This window comes from Typopeltis vanoorti, chromosome 12, assembly GCF_054136105.1.
Source record: "Typopeltis vanoorti isolate ZY-2024b chromosome 12, IOZ_Tvanoo_1.0, whole genome shotgun sequence".
Classification (NCBI taxonomy): domain Eukaryota; kingdom Metazoa; phylum Arthropoda; class Arachnida; order Uropygi; family Thelyphonidae; genus Typopeltis; species Typopeltis vanoorti.
Genome location: NC_143560.1, coordinates 122,568,279 through 122,584,804, shown reverse-complemented (window position 1 = coordinate 122,584,804; position 16,526 = coordinate 122,568,279). Strand labels below are relative to the sequence as shown.

The 16,526-nt window shown below is 37.2% G+C and overlaps 1 protein-coding gene across 1 annotated transcript in view; it reads left to right on the top strand.

Annotated features, from left to right (window-relative positions):
• Window positions 1–15,648, top strand: part of LOC150101195 (cell cycle control protein 50A-like) — a 153,152-nt gene extending 137,504 nt beyond the window's left edge. Inside the window, exon 8 of the mRNA XM_090401263.1 lies at window positions 14,576–15,648. Coding sequence (XP_090257389.1) covers window positions 14,576–14,621 — 46 coding nt within the window. The 3' untranslated portion in view covers window positions 14,622–15,648. The remainder of the gene's footprint in view (window positions 1–14,575) is intronic.
• Window positions 15,649–16,526: the final 878 nt, after the last annotated feature.

Genomic DNA, 16,526 nt, shown 5'->3' with positions numbered 1-16,526 from the left:
AACAGATTGCTCTCGCTCTGTGGGTTAGCGTTTTTAATATGCCATATTGTTGAGAAGGATGATGGTGTGATTGTTTGTGTAAGTATCTGCCTGTATGTGTGGGTTTTCTGAAAACTGAAAATGATAAGGAACCATCTGGGAGACGTGTGATGAGTGTATCCAGAAAGGGCAGACAGTTGTTGGCTTCCAGTTCCATAGTAAAGTGGATTTTTGGATGTTGGCTATTTAAATGTGCTAAGAATGTTTTCAGTGTCTCAGGGCCATGTGGCCAAATAGCAAGTACATCATCAACATAGCGTAGCCAAAGTGTTGGTTTGAGAGTGGCTGTATTGATTGCTTGTTTTTCCAGGTGTTCTATGTAAACGTTGGCTGGGGGGAAAGGGGGGGCCCATGGCTGTCCCATCAATTTGTTTGTATATTTTCCCTTTCCATGTGAAATATCCTGCATGTATTGTGAATTTGAATAGTTCAAATATATCAGGGGGGAAGTGTGACTTCAGTAGATTGAGGGTTTCTATTAGTGGTACATTTGTGAATAGTGAAGTGATGTCAAAGCTTACTATTAAGTGTGAGCTTTTTAGGGTGAGGTGTTGTAAGATGCTTTTTAGGTGTGCTGAATTTTTGACAAAGGAGGGAGAATTGTTAGTGAGAGTGGCTAGTAGCTTCGCTAAATGTCTAGCCAGTTTGTATGTGGGACTATTTATACTGTCCACAATTGGGTGTAGGGGTGTGCCTGGTTTGTGAATTTTTGGTGATCCATAGATCCTCGGTGTTTTAACATGGAAGGGTTTGAGTTTGTTAACTGTGTCTTTGGGCCAGGAAGTGACTTTTTTTAATAATTTTCGTGCCTTATTCTTTTGTGTGTTGGTGGGATTGCGATCTATAATTTTGTCAGTCAACATACAAAACATACAAAGAGGGCTGTAATGTTGGGCAGAAATTTGTTCTGTAAGAGAAGAATTGTGTCACTGATTGTGACATTTGTGAAAAGGGCAGAAACATCAAACTGACTAATAAATCATCTTTCCCAAACGTTATGTTTTTAATTTGTTTATAAAGTGTTGTGTGTTCTTTATATAGGAGGAGGAATGACCTACCAACTCCTTGAGTGTTGATGCTAATTTCTTGGCTAGGTGATAATTGAATAGGATAGATTTGAAGAGGCAATACAGGATAGCTGTTAGTTCTGGGGCACAAATTTTTAACACAATAGGATGGGATACCATCATTACTAGATGCCTTGTTTGTGTTCAGGTTATTAAGGATTCTTCAAATTTCTTTTTGTTGGAAGACATGAAGGGTGGGGACATTCTTGGTGTAGTGGAGGAACTTTGCCCAGGTCATCCATGCAGGAATTGCAAGAGACAAGTGTTGCAGTAAGTTGGCCTTGTCTTTAGGTGAGGTAACTACAGTACCGTCAGGATGTGAGGCTGGTGGTAACTTGGGTGATCAGAAGTTAGGCCCAATGGCCTTAGCAAGGGAAGAGAAGGAATGATTGCCATTGGGGTTGGAGGTGAGTTTGCAGCATTTTGCACTTTCAGAGTCCGACTTGGTGATGATTCTGTTGCAAGCTGAAGTTTTGGTGTTGAGCCTTTCGTGTTAAGCAGAACTTTTTTCTTTTACAGCATTGGTGTAATTTTTTGAGAACCAAGGCTTGGATTTTGGCTAAGAATTTGGAGAGAAATAAGGAATGAATGCCTTCATTCCTGTGAGGATGATTTCTGTTATATTCAGTCTGAGCAGGTGTTTGGATCAGTAGTCGGACATGGGAAGGAGGAATAGAAGTCACTCACTGAAGTACTCCCCAGTTGGCACCCTTGTAGTGCCAAAGGACACGAGACTGTGAACTGGGTGTGTGTGTGTGTATGTGTGTGAAGGGGGTCTGAGTTATCAAGAAAACTGATAATCACAGTATACCTGGAAGGGGGGAGCTTGGTAGGAGGAGATTAAGTGTGTTGGCAAATTGGAGGGGATTGGCAGGTATTCTGGTATGAAGATTGATGATTTGAGATAGGTCATTGCTGATGGCAAATACCTCAGTATCACTGCCTGCTGATCGGTGAAGCTGGAGAAGGTAAAACCAATATGAGTTGTGGATATTGAAGTCCCCAAGAATGATGACCTCACTATTGTGGTATTTCAACTGCAGAAAGTTGAGCTTTAGAGAGAGAGATAGTTGAAGAGGTCAGAGTGGTTGACAAACTGGCAAAATATATGGTTGCACGATTTGACACTAGCTCATCGGGATGCCTCGAAATTTGTTACCAACTGGTTTGTAGAGCGATAGAGGGAGCTTATGAAAAGGGTAGGTTGATTTGGTAAAGAAATTTTGAGCCAAAGCAGATCAAACAGTGGGGATTCAAGGATTTGCAGTCTCTGGCATTGGTATGGTGGTTCTGATGAATGCACAAATGTCACCCTTGTGGCAGAAATAGCTGTGTAATGTGTAGTTTGGACAGTCGAGGTAGACAGTGGCTGTTGAGGTTGCCATTTGGGGTTCTGATAGTGTGTTTAAATGACTGTAGGTGTGGGGGGGGTGCACATCGCTTATATTGCTGTTTGGGCTATGGTTGTTAGTGAAGTGGATGTGGAAACTTTTTTTTTATTGATAAGAATTAGTGTTGATGGGTTGTTTGGTTGGATTTTTTTTTTATGGGTTTTTATTGACTATTTTTTGTGGGAGAATTTTTGAAATCTGCAGTAAAATCACATTCCTTTGGATTGTGGTTCATTGTGTTGGATGAGGAAAGATAAAGAGGAAGTGGAACATGCAGTGAGAGGTGACCACCCCCTACAGTATTGTTAGCTGCAGGAAAAACTGTCCCTCTAGTCATGAACTGGCAAAATACATAGTTGCACGATTTGACACTAGCTGATCGGGAAGCCTCAAGATTTGTTACCAACTGGTTTGCTCCTGTGTACTAACCATCAGCCAGTTCGGAACCATTTACTACTGTATCCTCGAATAGGGGAGGGATCTGGCATCCCCTACAGTGAGATTGGTATATTATTGAGGGTATCACTCACACTGCATCTGGAAAGAGTAGTGGAGACAGAAACTGGGAATCCTTACTCTGGAGACCAAACATAGCTGCAGCCACTTCAGGTCTCTAATAAGCAGGTGGTGGTATTTTACTAGGTGATGAAAAACATCATCTATTACCTAGAGGTCTAGTTGGCATTTCCTTCAACTAGGGAAGATATACTTTTTCGGTGGCAGTGCTCGTCAGGTTTGCCAGAGCCCTGTCTGTGGAAACAAGCTATACTTCTGGAAGGCAGGGATGACTTGACTGTGAGAGGCTATATATTGCACATTGACAGCCCTATTTTATGTTAATTGCACATTGCATAAGCACCTAGAACAAAAAGGTTTTGCAACAAGGGAAAGACTTTTTTCTCAGAGGAATGCAAATGATGCAGCAGCATTGTAACAAGTGTATAACACTTCATGGGGATGTAGAATAATCTGTAGCTTACATGGTTCTACCTCATTCCTGGATGGTGATTATCACAACTTTTTAGCACACCTTCATTAGAAAGTTGCAACCTCATGAAAAGTGACCTTTCAGGAACTGCGCTATAACTTTTGATTGCAAAGTTATAATGAAACCACACTGTTTAAAAGATCTGGTCTGATCCATAAATTTGTTATGGGTTACATCACAGAAATATATATAACTTTTAACTTGATACCAAACCAAGTGTTTTATCATCGAAAATGTGTTCCACATTTATAGACCAATGTGAAGACCATTGAATAGAGCATCAAATATCACTTTCGAGTTTGATCAAGTTAGCAAATTTATGGCTGAGCTCAATCCCACTGTTTAATATACAGGTGTGAATGTACACTGGATATATTACTCAACTTGTTCAATTCCTCAATAAAATTTTATTGCTCAACATAATTTTATTAGCCAAGTTTTTTTCTGATTTCATTACTAATGTGATTCAATATGTAAATAGACATTAAATGAATGAAGAACATGACCGATGTCAGTTCCATTTAATTCTTATCATTCTCAAATTCAAAATGATGAAAAGATTGCTTTTCTTTGGCCACCTTAATATGCAGGGAAAAACGTTTGCTGTTATTTTATTTTGTTATTTTTCATGAGATAAACTTTTTAAACACAGATTTTCAAGAAGCTCTTTCTCATCTTCAGCAAGCAATTTTATAGGAATGTCCCACTGTTTCCTTATGATTGAATTTTTTTTTTTTCCTGAAAGACTGTAGCTGTCACTATTTTCTCTAAAATAAGTAACTTCATTATAAAAATTATAGAAACAACTATTGTTGTGTTAGAGTTAAACTTTAGTTTAATATAAACCAAAATAATCACTCGATGTTTCAGCCTTCACATTAAGGTCATCATCTGGAGCAGTGGCGGCCCATGAAGTTTTAAGTGGGGGTACTGCATATACAAAATAATTTTTTAAAAATTCTTTTTTTCCTAATTAGTAACCAATTTATTAATAAATAAATCTACAGATTTATTTATTAATAAATTGGTTACTAATTAGGAAGTTGAAAGTTTATTTTTCACTTGGTTAGACTATAATAAATTTAGTTTAATCCTTTATCGAAGTGTGAGCAAACAAAGTTTGTGCCTGAAAGTATCTTCAGGACTGGAGTAAGGTAGTACCACACCAGGCAACTCGTTGCAAAGGTGGAGCAAGCTTACATCACTCCTATCTCAGTATCGCCCATAATGCAAAACGCATCTCCTTGCGGATATGTATAATGTTATGCATTAAGGGAAGGGCCACTACCCAGACTAGTTTCGACCTTTATTGAGGTCTCTTCAGTTGGAGCCAGGCCCAGATGTGGAGATACCAGGCAGAAGCAATAGCAAGGTCATCTCTACCTATAGGAGTTGCCAAAAGGTGTGCCACCTTTTTTTATTAAATTACTCTGGATTTAGAGAAAGATGTTGAAAGTTTATTTTTCACTTGGTTAGACTATAATAAATTTAGTTTAATCCTTTATCCAAGTGTGAGCAAACCAAGAGCCACTACCCAGACTAGTTTCGACCTTTATTGAGGTCTCTTCAGTGGGAGCCAGGCCCAGATGTGGCAATATCAGGCAGAAGCAATAGCAAGATCATCTCTACCTATAGGAGTTGCCTGGTATCCCCACACCTGGGCCTGGCTCCCACTGAAGAGACCTCAAGAAAGGTCAAAACTAGTCTGGGTAGTGGCTCTTCCCTTAATGCATAACATTATACATATCCGCAAGGAGATGCGTTTTGCATTATGGGTGATACTGAGATAGGAGTGATGTAAGCTTGCTCCACCTTTGAAACAAGTTGCTGGTGTTGTACTACCTTACCCCAGTCCTGAAGATACTTTCAGGTGCAAACTTTGTTTGCTCACACTTGGATAAAAGATTAAACTAAATTTATTATACTAATTAGGAAAAAAATTATTTTAAAAAAATTATTTTGTGTAGGCAGCACCCCAACTTAAAACTTCACGGGCCGTCACTGATCTGGAGTATACATATATATAGAAGGAAACAAGCTGCACTACAATCTACATGGTATGCTAAAGTTACATTGATTTGGTCAACCATTAAAACTACTTGCCTTACCACTGGTGAAAAAAAATTACATTATTGTTAGTCCTGTTATTATTATTATCTATTTGGTTACAAAAACAAATTAAGCTAGAGAGCAACATGTTCACACCAAGTTAGTCATATGCATATACATAAATTGAAACAAAACAGTATGGATGGTGGCCAATAAATGCTGAAATAATTGCTTAGTCCTAAAGTCTGGGTTTGCTGGAAAACTTGAAGTACTGAGTGGACTGAATGTGTAGCATCCAAACTCTTGGGATTTTTATGCCACCATTATTGTTAAGATTAGAATTGTTAATCAAGAGTATAGACAGCCCAAAAAATCAAATATCACCTAGCCAAGAAATTAACATCAACACTCAAGGAGTTGGTAGGTCACTCCCCCTCCTATATAAACAACACACAACACTTAATAAACAAAATTAAAAACATAACACTCGGTAAAGATGATTTATTAGTCATTCTTGATGTGTCTGCCCTTTTCACAAATGTCCCAATCAGTGACACAATTCTTCTCTTACAAAACAAATTTCCACCCACATTATGACTGTCTTTGCCTATGTGCTAACTTCTGGTTACTTCGTGTGGCAAAATAATTTTTACCTACAAAAAGAAGGCTCACCACTATTCACTCTCCCCCCCCCCCCCATTGTTAACTTTTATATGGAAACTTTTGAACAACATGCTCTAGATTCTTTTTACTTTAAAACCTACAGTTTGGCTTAGATACATTGATAATGTTTTTTTCGTTATCTAGCCACATGGCTGCCAGCTTTAAACACATTTCTTAGCCACCTGATCATACATCATGAGTGTACAAAGTTTACTATTGAAATTGAAAATCAGAATTCGCTTCCTTTCCTACACTGGTCACACATCTTCCCTCAGGCAGTCTATCCTACACATATGGCCAATATATACATGCTCTCTCATATCACCACCTTTGCAAAACCTTGGAGCCATTAACACTCTCAAAAACGGAGCTATAACAATTTGATGTATTTACAAATGACAGCAAATTTGTAATTACAAGAGGTACAAATTATTAGTAATACGTTTATAAGTAATGGCTATAGCAGAAATACTATCAATAAAGTTCTTCATAAAACTTCATCAAAAAATATGTGTAATATAGATTATAGTAAAACATAGCTATTCCATACATTAAAGGGTTATCAGAAAAAATAAATAGAATTCTACATCATTATAATCTTAATGCCACTTTTAAACCACCTATAAAATTAAAAAAAACATGTTCAACTCTTCTGAGGATCTACTGCACTTGTAACTTACTTTATATTGGTGAAGCTGGACATACAATCCCTATCTGTACAAAAAAAGAAAAGCAACATGTTGAATTTAATAATTTTTGTGAAGCAGGCCTCTCAGATCATGCACTTAACACCCTACACCAAATGAATTGGAAAAGTACCTGTTCTTTACATCATACAAAAACCTGGTATGAATGCAAATTTAAAGAAGTCTCTGAAATTTTTATTAACCATCCTAATCTTAACGATAATGGTGATATAAAAATCCCAAGAATTTGGATGGCAAACATTCAGCCCACTTATTTCTTCAAGTTTTCCAGCAAACCTCGACTTTAGGACTCTAAGCAATTATTTCAACTTTTTACTGGCCACCATCCATACTGTTTTAATTTATGTGTATACTTATATGAGTAATTATGGTGAATTATGGATGAAAATGTTGCTCTCTAGCTTAATTTATTTTTTGTAACCAAATAGCTTATAACAATAACAGGACTCTAGTGTTGATGTAGTAAGGTGTTTTTTATTTATTTTTATCAGAGGTTAGGCCAGGAGTTTTAACAGTTGAGAAAATTAATGTAACTTCAGCATACCATGTTGATTGTAGTGCAGCTTGTTTCTTTGTATATATGTGTATACTCCAGATGATGACCTTAATGTGAAGGTCGAAACGTCGTGTGATTATTTTGATTTATATTAAACTGAAGTTTTTTTTAAACACAATAGTTGTTTACATAATTTTTATAATGAATTCTGATCACTGTGCATGAAAGAAAAGTAACTTCATTGTTTGGATATTCCTAGAAATCTTCCTGCCCATCTTATTTTTCACTAAAAGAGTTCCAATTATCATTCATTCCTCTTATTTTGATAATTTGCCAATTATATTTCACACTTAAGTTTTTTTTTTAATTAAAGTTTATAATACTATATACTAGTCTCCTTAAAAGTACTCTCCATGTGAGTCAATGCACTTATAAACTTTTTTTACATTCGGGGAAACAGATCTGGAACTATTCAACTGGAATACTGTTTATGACCTCCAGGTCTCTGTTTTTTCATGGCTAGCTTTTCCCATGGGAATAAAAAAAAAAAAAAAAAAAAAAGCCACATGGAGAGATCATGCAAGTAGGGGAGTGAAACAACCATGTTATTTTTTGTCAAGAACTGTTGGACACACAAGGTTGTGTAGGCTGGGGCATTGTCATTGTGCAGCAACCAATGCCTTTTTCATCATAAACTATTATGCAGTCTTCTCAAAATATTGAGACAAAAATTATGGTTCACTGTCTGTACAGGAGGAACAAATTCTTTGTGTACAGTTCCATTCACATCAAAAAAAATAAATCAAAATTGTCTTGACATTTGATCAAACTTGACATATCCTCTTCGGTTTCAGTGAATTTTAATGTTTCCATTCACTTGATACTAGCTTTATTTTTGTAATCATAACCATACTGAGACAAACATTTCATTTGCAAATCTTATGTTAAAATTCGCATCCCTGAACTCCATGACAAATGTGTCTCTTCAGAAACTTGCTCAATAGTCATTCGATGATCTTCGTTGGTTGCCTGGCAAACCTTTTCAATGTTTTAATCATTTCTGCTTGTCGAAAGGTGAGCCAGATCATGGTTGGTCTTCAAGTGACGTGTCCCCATTTTTGAAATTGGAAAACCACTTGTAGACCTGCATTTTACCTAAAGCATCATCCATAAAGGCTTGGCAAAGCATAACAATAGTTTCAGCCAGTTTTATTCAAAAGTAAACAAAATTTCACTCATGCTCTGTTCCTTGTGGTCAGCCATCACAAAATTGACAAACTTGCTTGTAAGCACCAACAAGAATGAACCAGCTCACACAGGATGATGCCACTTGCCAGACTGGTGCAGAAAACTGTACACTCACAATATTTACAGGCATCATTCGTAACTAGAAAATGCGCTTTCGCCAAGTTCAGATTCTAGTTATTTTTAAGTATCCCTCATATGTTTAACATGTCTGCCATTGGCAGAGACAAATTGTCTTATGCCGTACTTGATCTTGAGGCAGGACAACAGAATTTGTCTCTTGCTTCCTCTTTGCATATCTGGTATGTATTAATAGCATATTACCAGAAAAATGACCCTAAATAGTGATGTTACGTCGCCACTTCGCAGAATATTTGTTCTGAGCCTTGTATATGGCCTGTTAGCATGCTTTCTTGTAATCTGGGATCTAAAGCTCCCTTGGATCACGGACTCAAACAGATTTCTTTGTTCTGCGCCAGTTAGAGTCACCCCTTGAATGTCACAGGCCCGTCCTGAATCCGACGTGCAGCAGATAGTCGCACTTCGTCACCACTTGCGAGTCACATGCAAACTCTGGTTGCACTTGACTCACTTTGTGGAGCACTTTCCCTTTTGGATCAATGTGCACTGGAACTTTGCTGTTGGTGGGAATTTTTCGGCATGCATCTCCAGGACTTATGAACCCTTCTAGAAGGATATCACGATTGAGGTTCGCTTGGTCATGAGCTTCTTCGCCGGACTTCATCCTACCATCCGCACTGGCACCCCTTTGTTCTACAGCCGACGCTTCCTGTCCCATGTGCTTCGATCACATTCCCTTTTTTTTCCTCCTTCCTGCTTCACGTTCCCTCCACTCCCGCTTTTTTTTCTGGCCACCCATTCCTATTGTACTGTAGCTTTCAGTCACGGTCGTTTCGATGATGTTGCACTGAATGCGTGAGAGAGATCCTCCCAGAGAATTGTCCACGTTTGTCTCTTTTTGCGAACCTTTCTTGTAAGGATCACTAATGAGTTTGCCAAGGTCATGACCTGAGGGCCCTTAGTTACTACTGAAGTATGCACTGTTTCACACAGCCTATTCTTGTGTTGGTCGTCAAATATGTCGCCTCACTACAAATTCATATATCCCTTTTCCTTGACATATCACATACAACATAACCTACAGGGTTTTTACCTCTTTGGGTAAACAGATATGCACTCATTTAATATTTACATGATACACTTTACCCCCCCTTACCTTTTATTTATAGTACAATTTGCACCAGCAGTGCAGGTATCTTTTGATTTAGGCTCTGTTCTTGTTGGATCCTGAATGAAAGTCTGTCTAGTAACAGCAGGCCTCATTCACGATCCAACAAGGTCCCCCCTTTCATTAAAATTTTTCTTTCACGAAAAGAAAAAAAAATTTTTTTTTTCTTTCAAAGTGTTGTAGCTTTCCGGTGAGTTCAGGGAACAAACTACATTCTGCCTCCCCACCGTTGTCATTGTGCTTTTGGTCCGCGACACGGTTTTCATCAGCCTGATGACGCCCTTCGGAGATCAACATCCTGGTCCCCTTTACCTTTCATGGTGGTATGAGGTTTTCCGATTCTGGTTGAATCCCATCAGCAGGATCTTCTTTTCCTTTGGATGGGTTAGATTCCCCTGTCTGTCATGCTCATGGACTAAAGGAGCATCCTCCCTATTCGGGTTTCTTAAACTTGGTCTTGTCATAGCAGTTTTTTTTTTCTTGAGGAATTGGATCACCTTCCCTGGATAGCTACAAGCAAAATTATTTCTTGTGAGAAAGTCATCCCCCAGAATCAGTCCCATGTGAGGTAATGAATGGCATACCTCACCGGTGTGCATGGCATACCGAGGAAGGTATGCCATGCACACCAGCCGAACTTCGGCAAACTCACTCTCAGTCTGACACTTCTGGTAATTTGGGTTGCGAAGGGAGATATGCCCGAGAGTTTGATGGGGTTTTTCACGTGTCTCAATCTTCTATTTATTCCTGGTTCCATTCCTCTGATAACTTTCTCAGGAATCATAGAGTACTGGGAGCCGGTATCGATGATCCCCTTAAGGTTCCTCCCATAGGTTGCCACGTCTATCCCCGATGTCTGCTTTCCCCTTCCCTTTCTTTTGAGTCCTTGTGCATATGTACGATGTTGCCTCTGCCTGATATCTAGTTTGGAATCTACGGGATGATGCATAGCAGTCACGAGCAATGTGACCTAATTTGTTACAGGCATAGCATCAGGGTGTTTCCTTGCGATGTTCTCTTCTTTTCTCTCTGCCTGAGGTAGAAACGGGGGGGGGTGGAGGTTTTTTCATTCTTGGGGAATAGTTGGTCCAATCTTTTCTTGATGGTGTCCATTTTCTGAAACATAGGTGCCTGTAGCCTTTCAACTCCCCCCCCCCCCTATATCTATGATCTTTTCCTCCTGATATGGGAAATGCTCATAATTCTTAATAGAGATCATCTTTAACTTATTGGAGTGCAGTGTCAAGCTGCTCAATGAGAGGTTGTTGCATCTTCTCGATCACCTGTTTGACGATAGAACAAACTCCGTTATCATCACAGGGCATAAGGTTGATGCTGCAGATTGATTCTGTCTCAAGTTTCTCTTCATTTCCTTGGCCCCTTTGTCTTTCCTTCCTATCTATTTCTATTTTGTTTGGAGCGTGGTCCTTATTGGTATCTCTATTCTCTCTGACCACGTTGACGGAGCCTATGGTAGTTGCAGGACAAATGTCCACAAGCAACTGTTCTCTCTCTAGTACTGCATCATAGCAGCACTTCAAATCACTTATTCCCTTTCCGAATGCTGTTTCCTTTAGATCTTGCTTTAGGCTGATTCGAAAATTTTGAAAAATGGCCCAATCGAGGTGACGTCTTTCTTCATCGGGTACAGTTAAGGTTCGGCAGAGTGAGTAACCTGTTGTAGAACTCAGAAACTCCTTCCTTTTCTTTCTGGACTACCTTTTGGAGTTTCCAAAGGTTGGGTCCGACATTCTTTGTTTTTGAGAATTGGGAGATTAGGGCTTCTTTAAATCTTTGGTATTCTAGTGTTTGTTTTAGTATGGATGAGGAGTAGAAAAAGAATTTCGCCCTACCAACTAGTTTGCTACAATGGAAAATGAGTAGCTGAAAATCGCTCCATCGTCCTATTTTTCTGAGTTCCTCTGTTTAGTCAAAAAATGCTCTGACATCATCGGTATCATCTTCCGAGAATTGGGGAATGATTTGTTGGGGATTTATGCATTTTATAAAATCGGGGTCACTCAGTTCTCGGCTCGATGGTGTAGCCATACCTGTACTCTTGGCTTATCTAATCTATTATTTCTTTTGCACTGTCTGGATGTTGTGTTTGAGATCGAGACCTACTCACTGTGATCTAGTCACATCCTGTCGACTGCTGCACCATTGTTACGTTGCCACTTCACGGAATATTTGTTCTGAGACGTGTATACGGTCTGTTAGCACTCTAACAAATTTCTTTGTTCTGCGCCAGTTAGAGTCACCCCTTGAATGTCGCGGGCCCTTCCTGAATCCGACATTTATCTTTCTTGACCCAAGTCAGGTAGAACGGTGTACAGATTCAGGAATTTTGCGGTCGTGCCCTCTCCTAGCCTTATTAAATTTATTTAGATACTCTTCCCCCTCTTATCACAGTTTGTGTGTTGGTGAATGGCAATGTCGTTCTCAAACACAATTCAGTGACCAGGATTTAACAAGAAACAAAGTTTAATTTTAACAAGATTAAGATACATAGGACATAAATCATTCAATCAGTTAATTGTTATTTCAATATTTAAACGCACTACATGGTAATACGTGACAATTTCAAACAGGACAAGATTGCTATTTTCTAAGAATGTTATAGATATAAGCATATACTATTAATTATCTGAACATGGATCTCTGGAGAGATCGCTAAAGTGACATATATATGCACGATGTGAAGATCACATGACATGGGTTTTCGGACTACCAGTCCAAGGTTTCTATAAGTTCCAATACCGACAAATAGTCTCAGCTTCCTCTCAGAAAGGGGAAGCAGCTAAGACCTTTCATTTGCTAATGAAAGGTCTTAGCTGCTTCCCCTTTCAACACTTAACATATTTTAGATATAGCAAAGTTTTACATTACCATTTGATGCAGCAGATAGTCGCACTTCGTCACCACGTGCGAGTCACGTGCAAACTCTGGTTGAACTTTACTCGTTTTGTGGAGCACTCTCCCTTTTGGATCAGTGTGCACTGGAACTTTGCTGTCAGTGGGAATTTTTCACCATGCATCTCCAGGACTTATGAACCCTTCTAGAAGGACATCACGGTTGAGGTTCCACTTAGTCCCGAGCTTCTTCGTCAGTCTGCACTTAGAGGTTTTCGTCGGACTTCATCCAACCATTCGCACTGGCACCCCTTTGTTCTACGACCGACGCTTCCTGTCCCATGTGCTTCACATTCCCTTTTATTTCCTGATCACCCACTCCTATTGTACTGCAGCTTTCAGTCACGGTCATTTATCCCTTTTCCTTGACATATCACATACAACATAACCTACAGGGTTTTCCCCTCTTTGGGTAAACAGATATGCACTCATTTAATATTTACATGATACACTTTACCCCCCTTTCCTTTTATTTATTGTACAATTTGCACCAGCAGTACAGGTATCTTTTGATTTAAGCTCTGTTCTTATTTGATCCTGAATGAAAGTCTGTCTTGTAATGGCAGGCCTCATTTACGATCCAACAGTGAAAAACATCTTCCCCTGCAAACATTACTGCACATATGCAAACAAAACAAAATAAAGTTTCATTTTAGGACTAAATACAGTCCACAGTATTTAATATATTTAACAAATAATATAGTCATTAGAGTATCTAGTGTAATTAGAGAAAAATGAAATGAAAATGACCATGTATATAGTGAAACATCCTTCTCTCACAGACACCATACTGCATAGTTGTAAGCTGAACAAAGTAAAAGTTTCATTTTAACACTACATACAGTACAGTGTGCTAATTACAAATTTCACAATAATGTATAATGAAACTATATTCATTCATATGTTCTTTAGTAGTGCAGAAACCAAACAGTTTATGTAAATGTTAAGTTTTAAAAACAGATATTTTTTACGACTTAAAATAAAATAACATACATTTTGAGATTTATATAACATTGACATTTCAGAAATACTAATTTTATAAGTAAATGTCTGTTGAAAATATTGAAATTGGCTTGCCACATATATTTAACAGTTTGTAAAAGTGCCCACCTGATGCAGAAGGGACATGTATTCAATCAGGCCAATTCCCAACAGATACTCAACTCACAGAAAGACTCACGCTGGTAAATGTGCTAATATATAAACATGAAAGCAACTGAAAATTCTAAAAATGGTTATAAAGTTATATATATATATATATATAACTTTTTATGTAATACGTAGTAAACCTCTTTAAAAAATTACTAAATATTACAAAGTTCTAAATGTACCACAACCATATGCATTACTGTTGATAAAATTGCTGTACCATTACATACTGTCCCCCCAAAAAACGCACTACATGCATGCACGCAGTCATTAATTTTTATTTACATAAATGCGCACCTGTGTGTAAAAGTTCAAGTACAGATATGGAGGAGCTTATTATTATTAATGATATGAAGCACTTTTTTTTTCTTCACATTATTAAAACACATCTTACTTATTTATTACTTTATGCATTAACAGTAATGTTTATTTTATTATGGCTTTTCATGATCTCTTCTAAGAAGGCAGCTAGTAATCATAATGCTGTATAAATTAACCTAACAACAGTATAATGTAAACATAACACAGTAAAAATGTAATGTATGCATCATGCAACATAATTTTTATTCTGTAGAGTAAATTTATTTTGCTTAATTGTTGTCTTTTTATTACCTTGCAGCACTCTTGATCTTGTGAACACGATGACTCCAAGGACAAATTACTAAAGAATATTTCAGCAATGCCAAAGATTTTTTTTACATTCCTTATAAATTTGATACACAAAGTTTTCATAAAGTGCTTTATATCATTAGTTATGTTTTATAAAAACTTAAAAGAAATATACTTGTACATAATGTTGTTGTTTTTGAAATGCCAGTATTATTTTGTGATATTTAATGAATTGCCTTTTCACATTTATATTCACAATGCAACAGTTTTATGCATAGGTGTATATATTTTTATCTCTGAGATTTGTATTGCAAGTTTAACAAATGATAGTTTAGCTAGAAGATCAAAATAAATTATGGAAAAAGTTAAGAATTTAAGCTTTTTAAGATTATATTAACCTAGGAGCTTTTTAACCATTTTTAACTTTTACAGTTCATATGTAAAGTAACATAAAATTCATCAGAAGACTAGAATTTATGTACTGTTTCCATTAGGAAAAAAAGCAAAATTTTGTTAAGAACATTGTTAAGAACTTCAGAGTTAAGAGAATAAATTTCATAAAAAGTTTGAATTCATGCAATGTAATTTGAAGTAAATAAGTATTGCATGTTACTTCTGAAAACTAAATTAATATAAGCTAACAGCTTTTATTCCCTTATAAGGAGAAGCGAGGCCTAAAGCAAAAATTTAAGGAGTATATGGGACTTAAGTAGTTAATATCCATATTACTCCAAAATTTAGTTATCATTTCCACACACACCCAAACCCCCTCCCACCCCCAAAAATTACTCTATTCCGTAAACAAAATCGAGAAGCAATCCATTTGTATAAAAATGTAAATAGATGTAAATCAAGAATATTATAATCAAGATTTCTTATTTTTATAAATAAATTTCTGTTTAATTTGAATGTCATTAAGGATTGCTGTTGAATTAAAATCATCCTAAATTCATTAGCTTTTGACTATGAATTCAGAAAAATTATTGCAATATATATAGTGCAAAAGTACTCACTTTTGTAAATTTTCTGTGTATTTTTATAATTTCATTTATTTATTCAATGAATAAAGATTGTTAATAAAAATTTTGGTAGTTTATAATTATTCAGATTGACTACATAACGTATCCTGGTGTTGTAATACAGTATTAGGGAATATCAGAAAAGACTCAAAGATTCCAAGAAATTATATTCTTGGTTTCATTCTTTATCCAAGTGTTGGCAAAGCTGTTTCTTCAGGCACAAACAAAATTTGTGCCTGAAGGACTGGGCAGATCGTATATAGAGGCTGATGACTTCACATCACTTGCCTTAGCATCCGATAATGCGAAGCACATATCCTTTCAGACATACATAACCTTGGTGCAAACTACAGCATTAATAGAGGAACTTCCAAAGACGTTATCTATTATGACATCTAATCAAATGCACAACATGTTGAGAAATCATATGATTCTCCAAATCTGTCCATGGCAGTGGCACACCCAGAGGGGGTCCCCCCCCCTCCCAAAGAAAAAGGGAAAAAAACCACTAGAAAATTTTCAAAAATCTTTTCCTAATTAAAATTCATTTTTTTAAAATTTACGTTGTGTCGTGTCTTCTATTTCTATACTACTTATGAATTAGCGATAATTGTAGATGCTCAGTCATAAGTCGTATGCAATGCATAGTGCGTATTTTGAAATCGTCTACTCAACTCGGGCCTGCCCCAAGATTAAATCCTGAGTGCGCTACTCATCCATGGTCTTTTGTCTAAAGACTAGCCAGGAGATAGAATGGCAGAATCCATACCAGCAATCAAAGTAACTCGTAAATCCCTAAATAGCAAAGAAGTTCATTGTTTTCAACAGAACCTAGGCAAAAGCAATGTGATAATCTGGAATGATACTTGGAAGTTAATTAACACTGATGTTGCTGTTTAATGGAGGAAACACATCTCAAAATAAGAATTACTACATTAATTT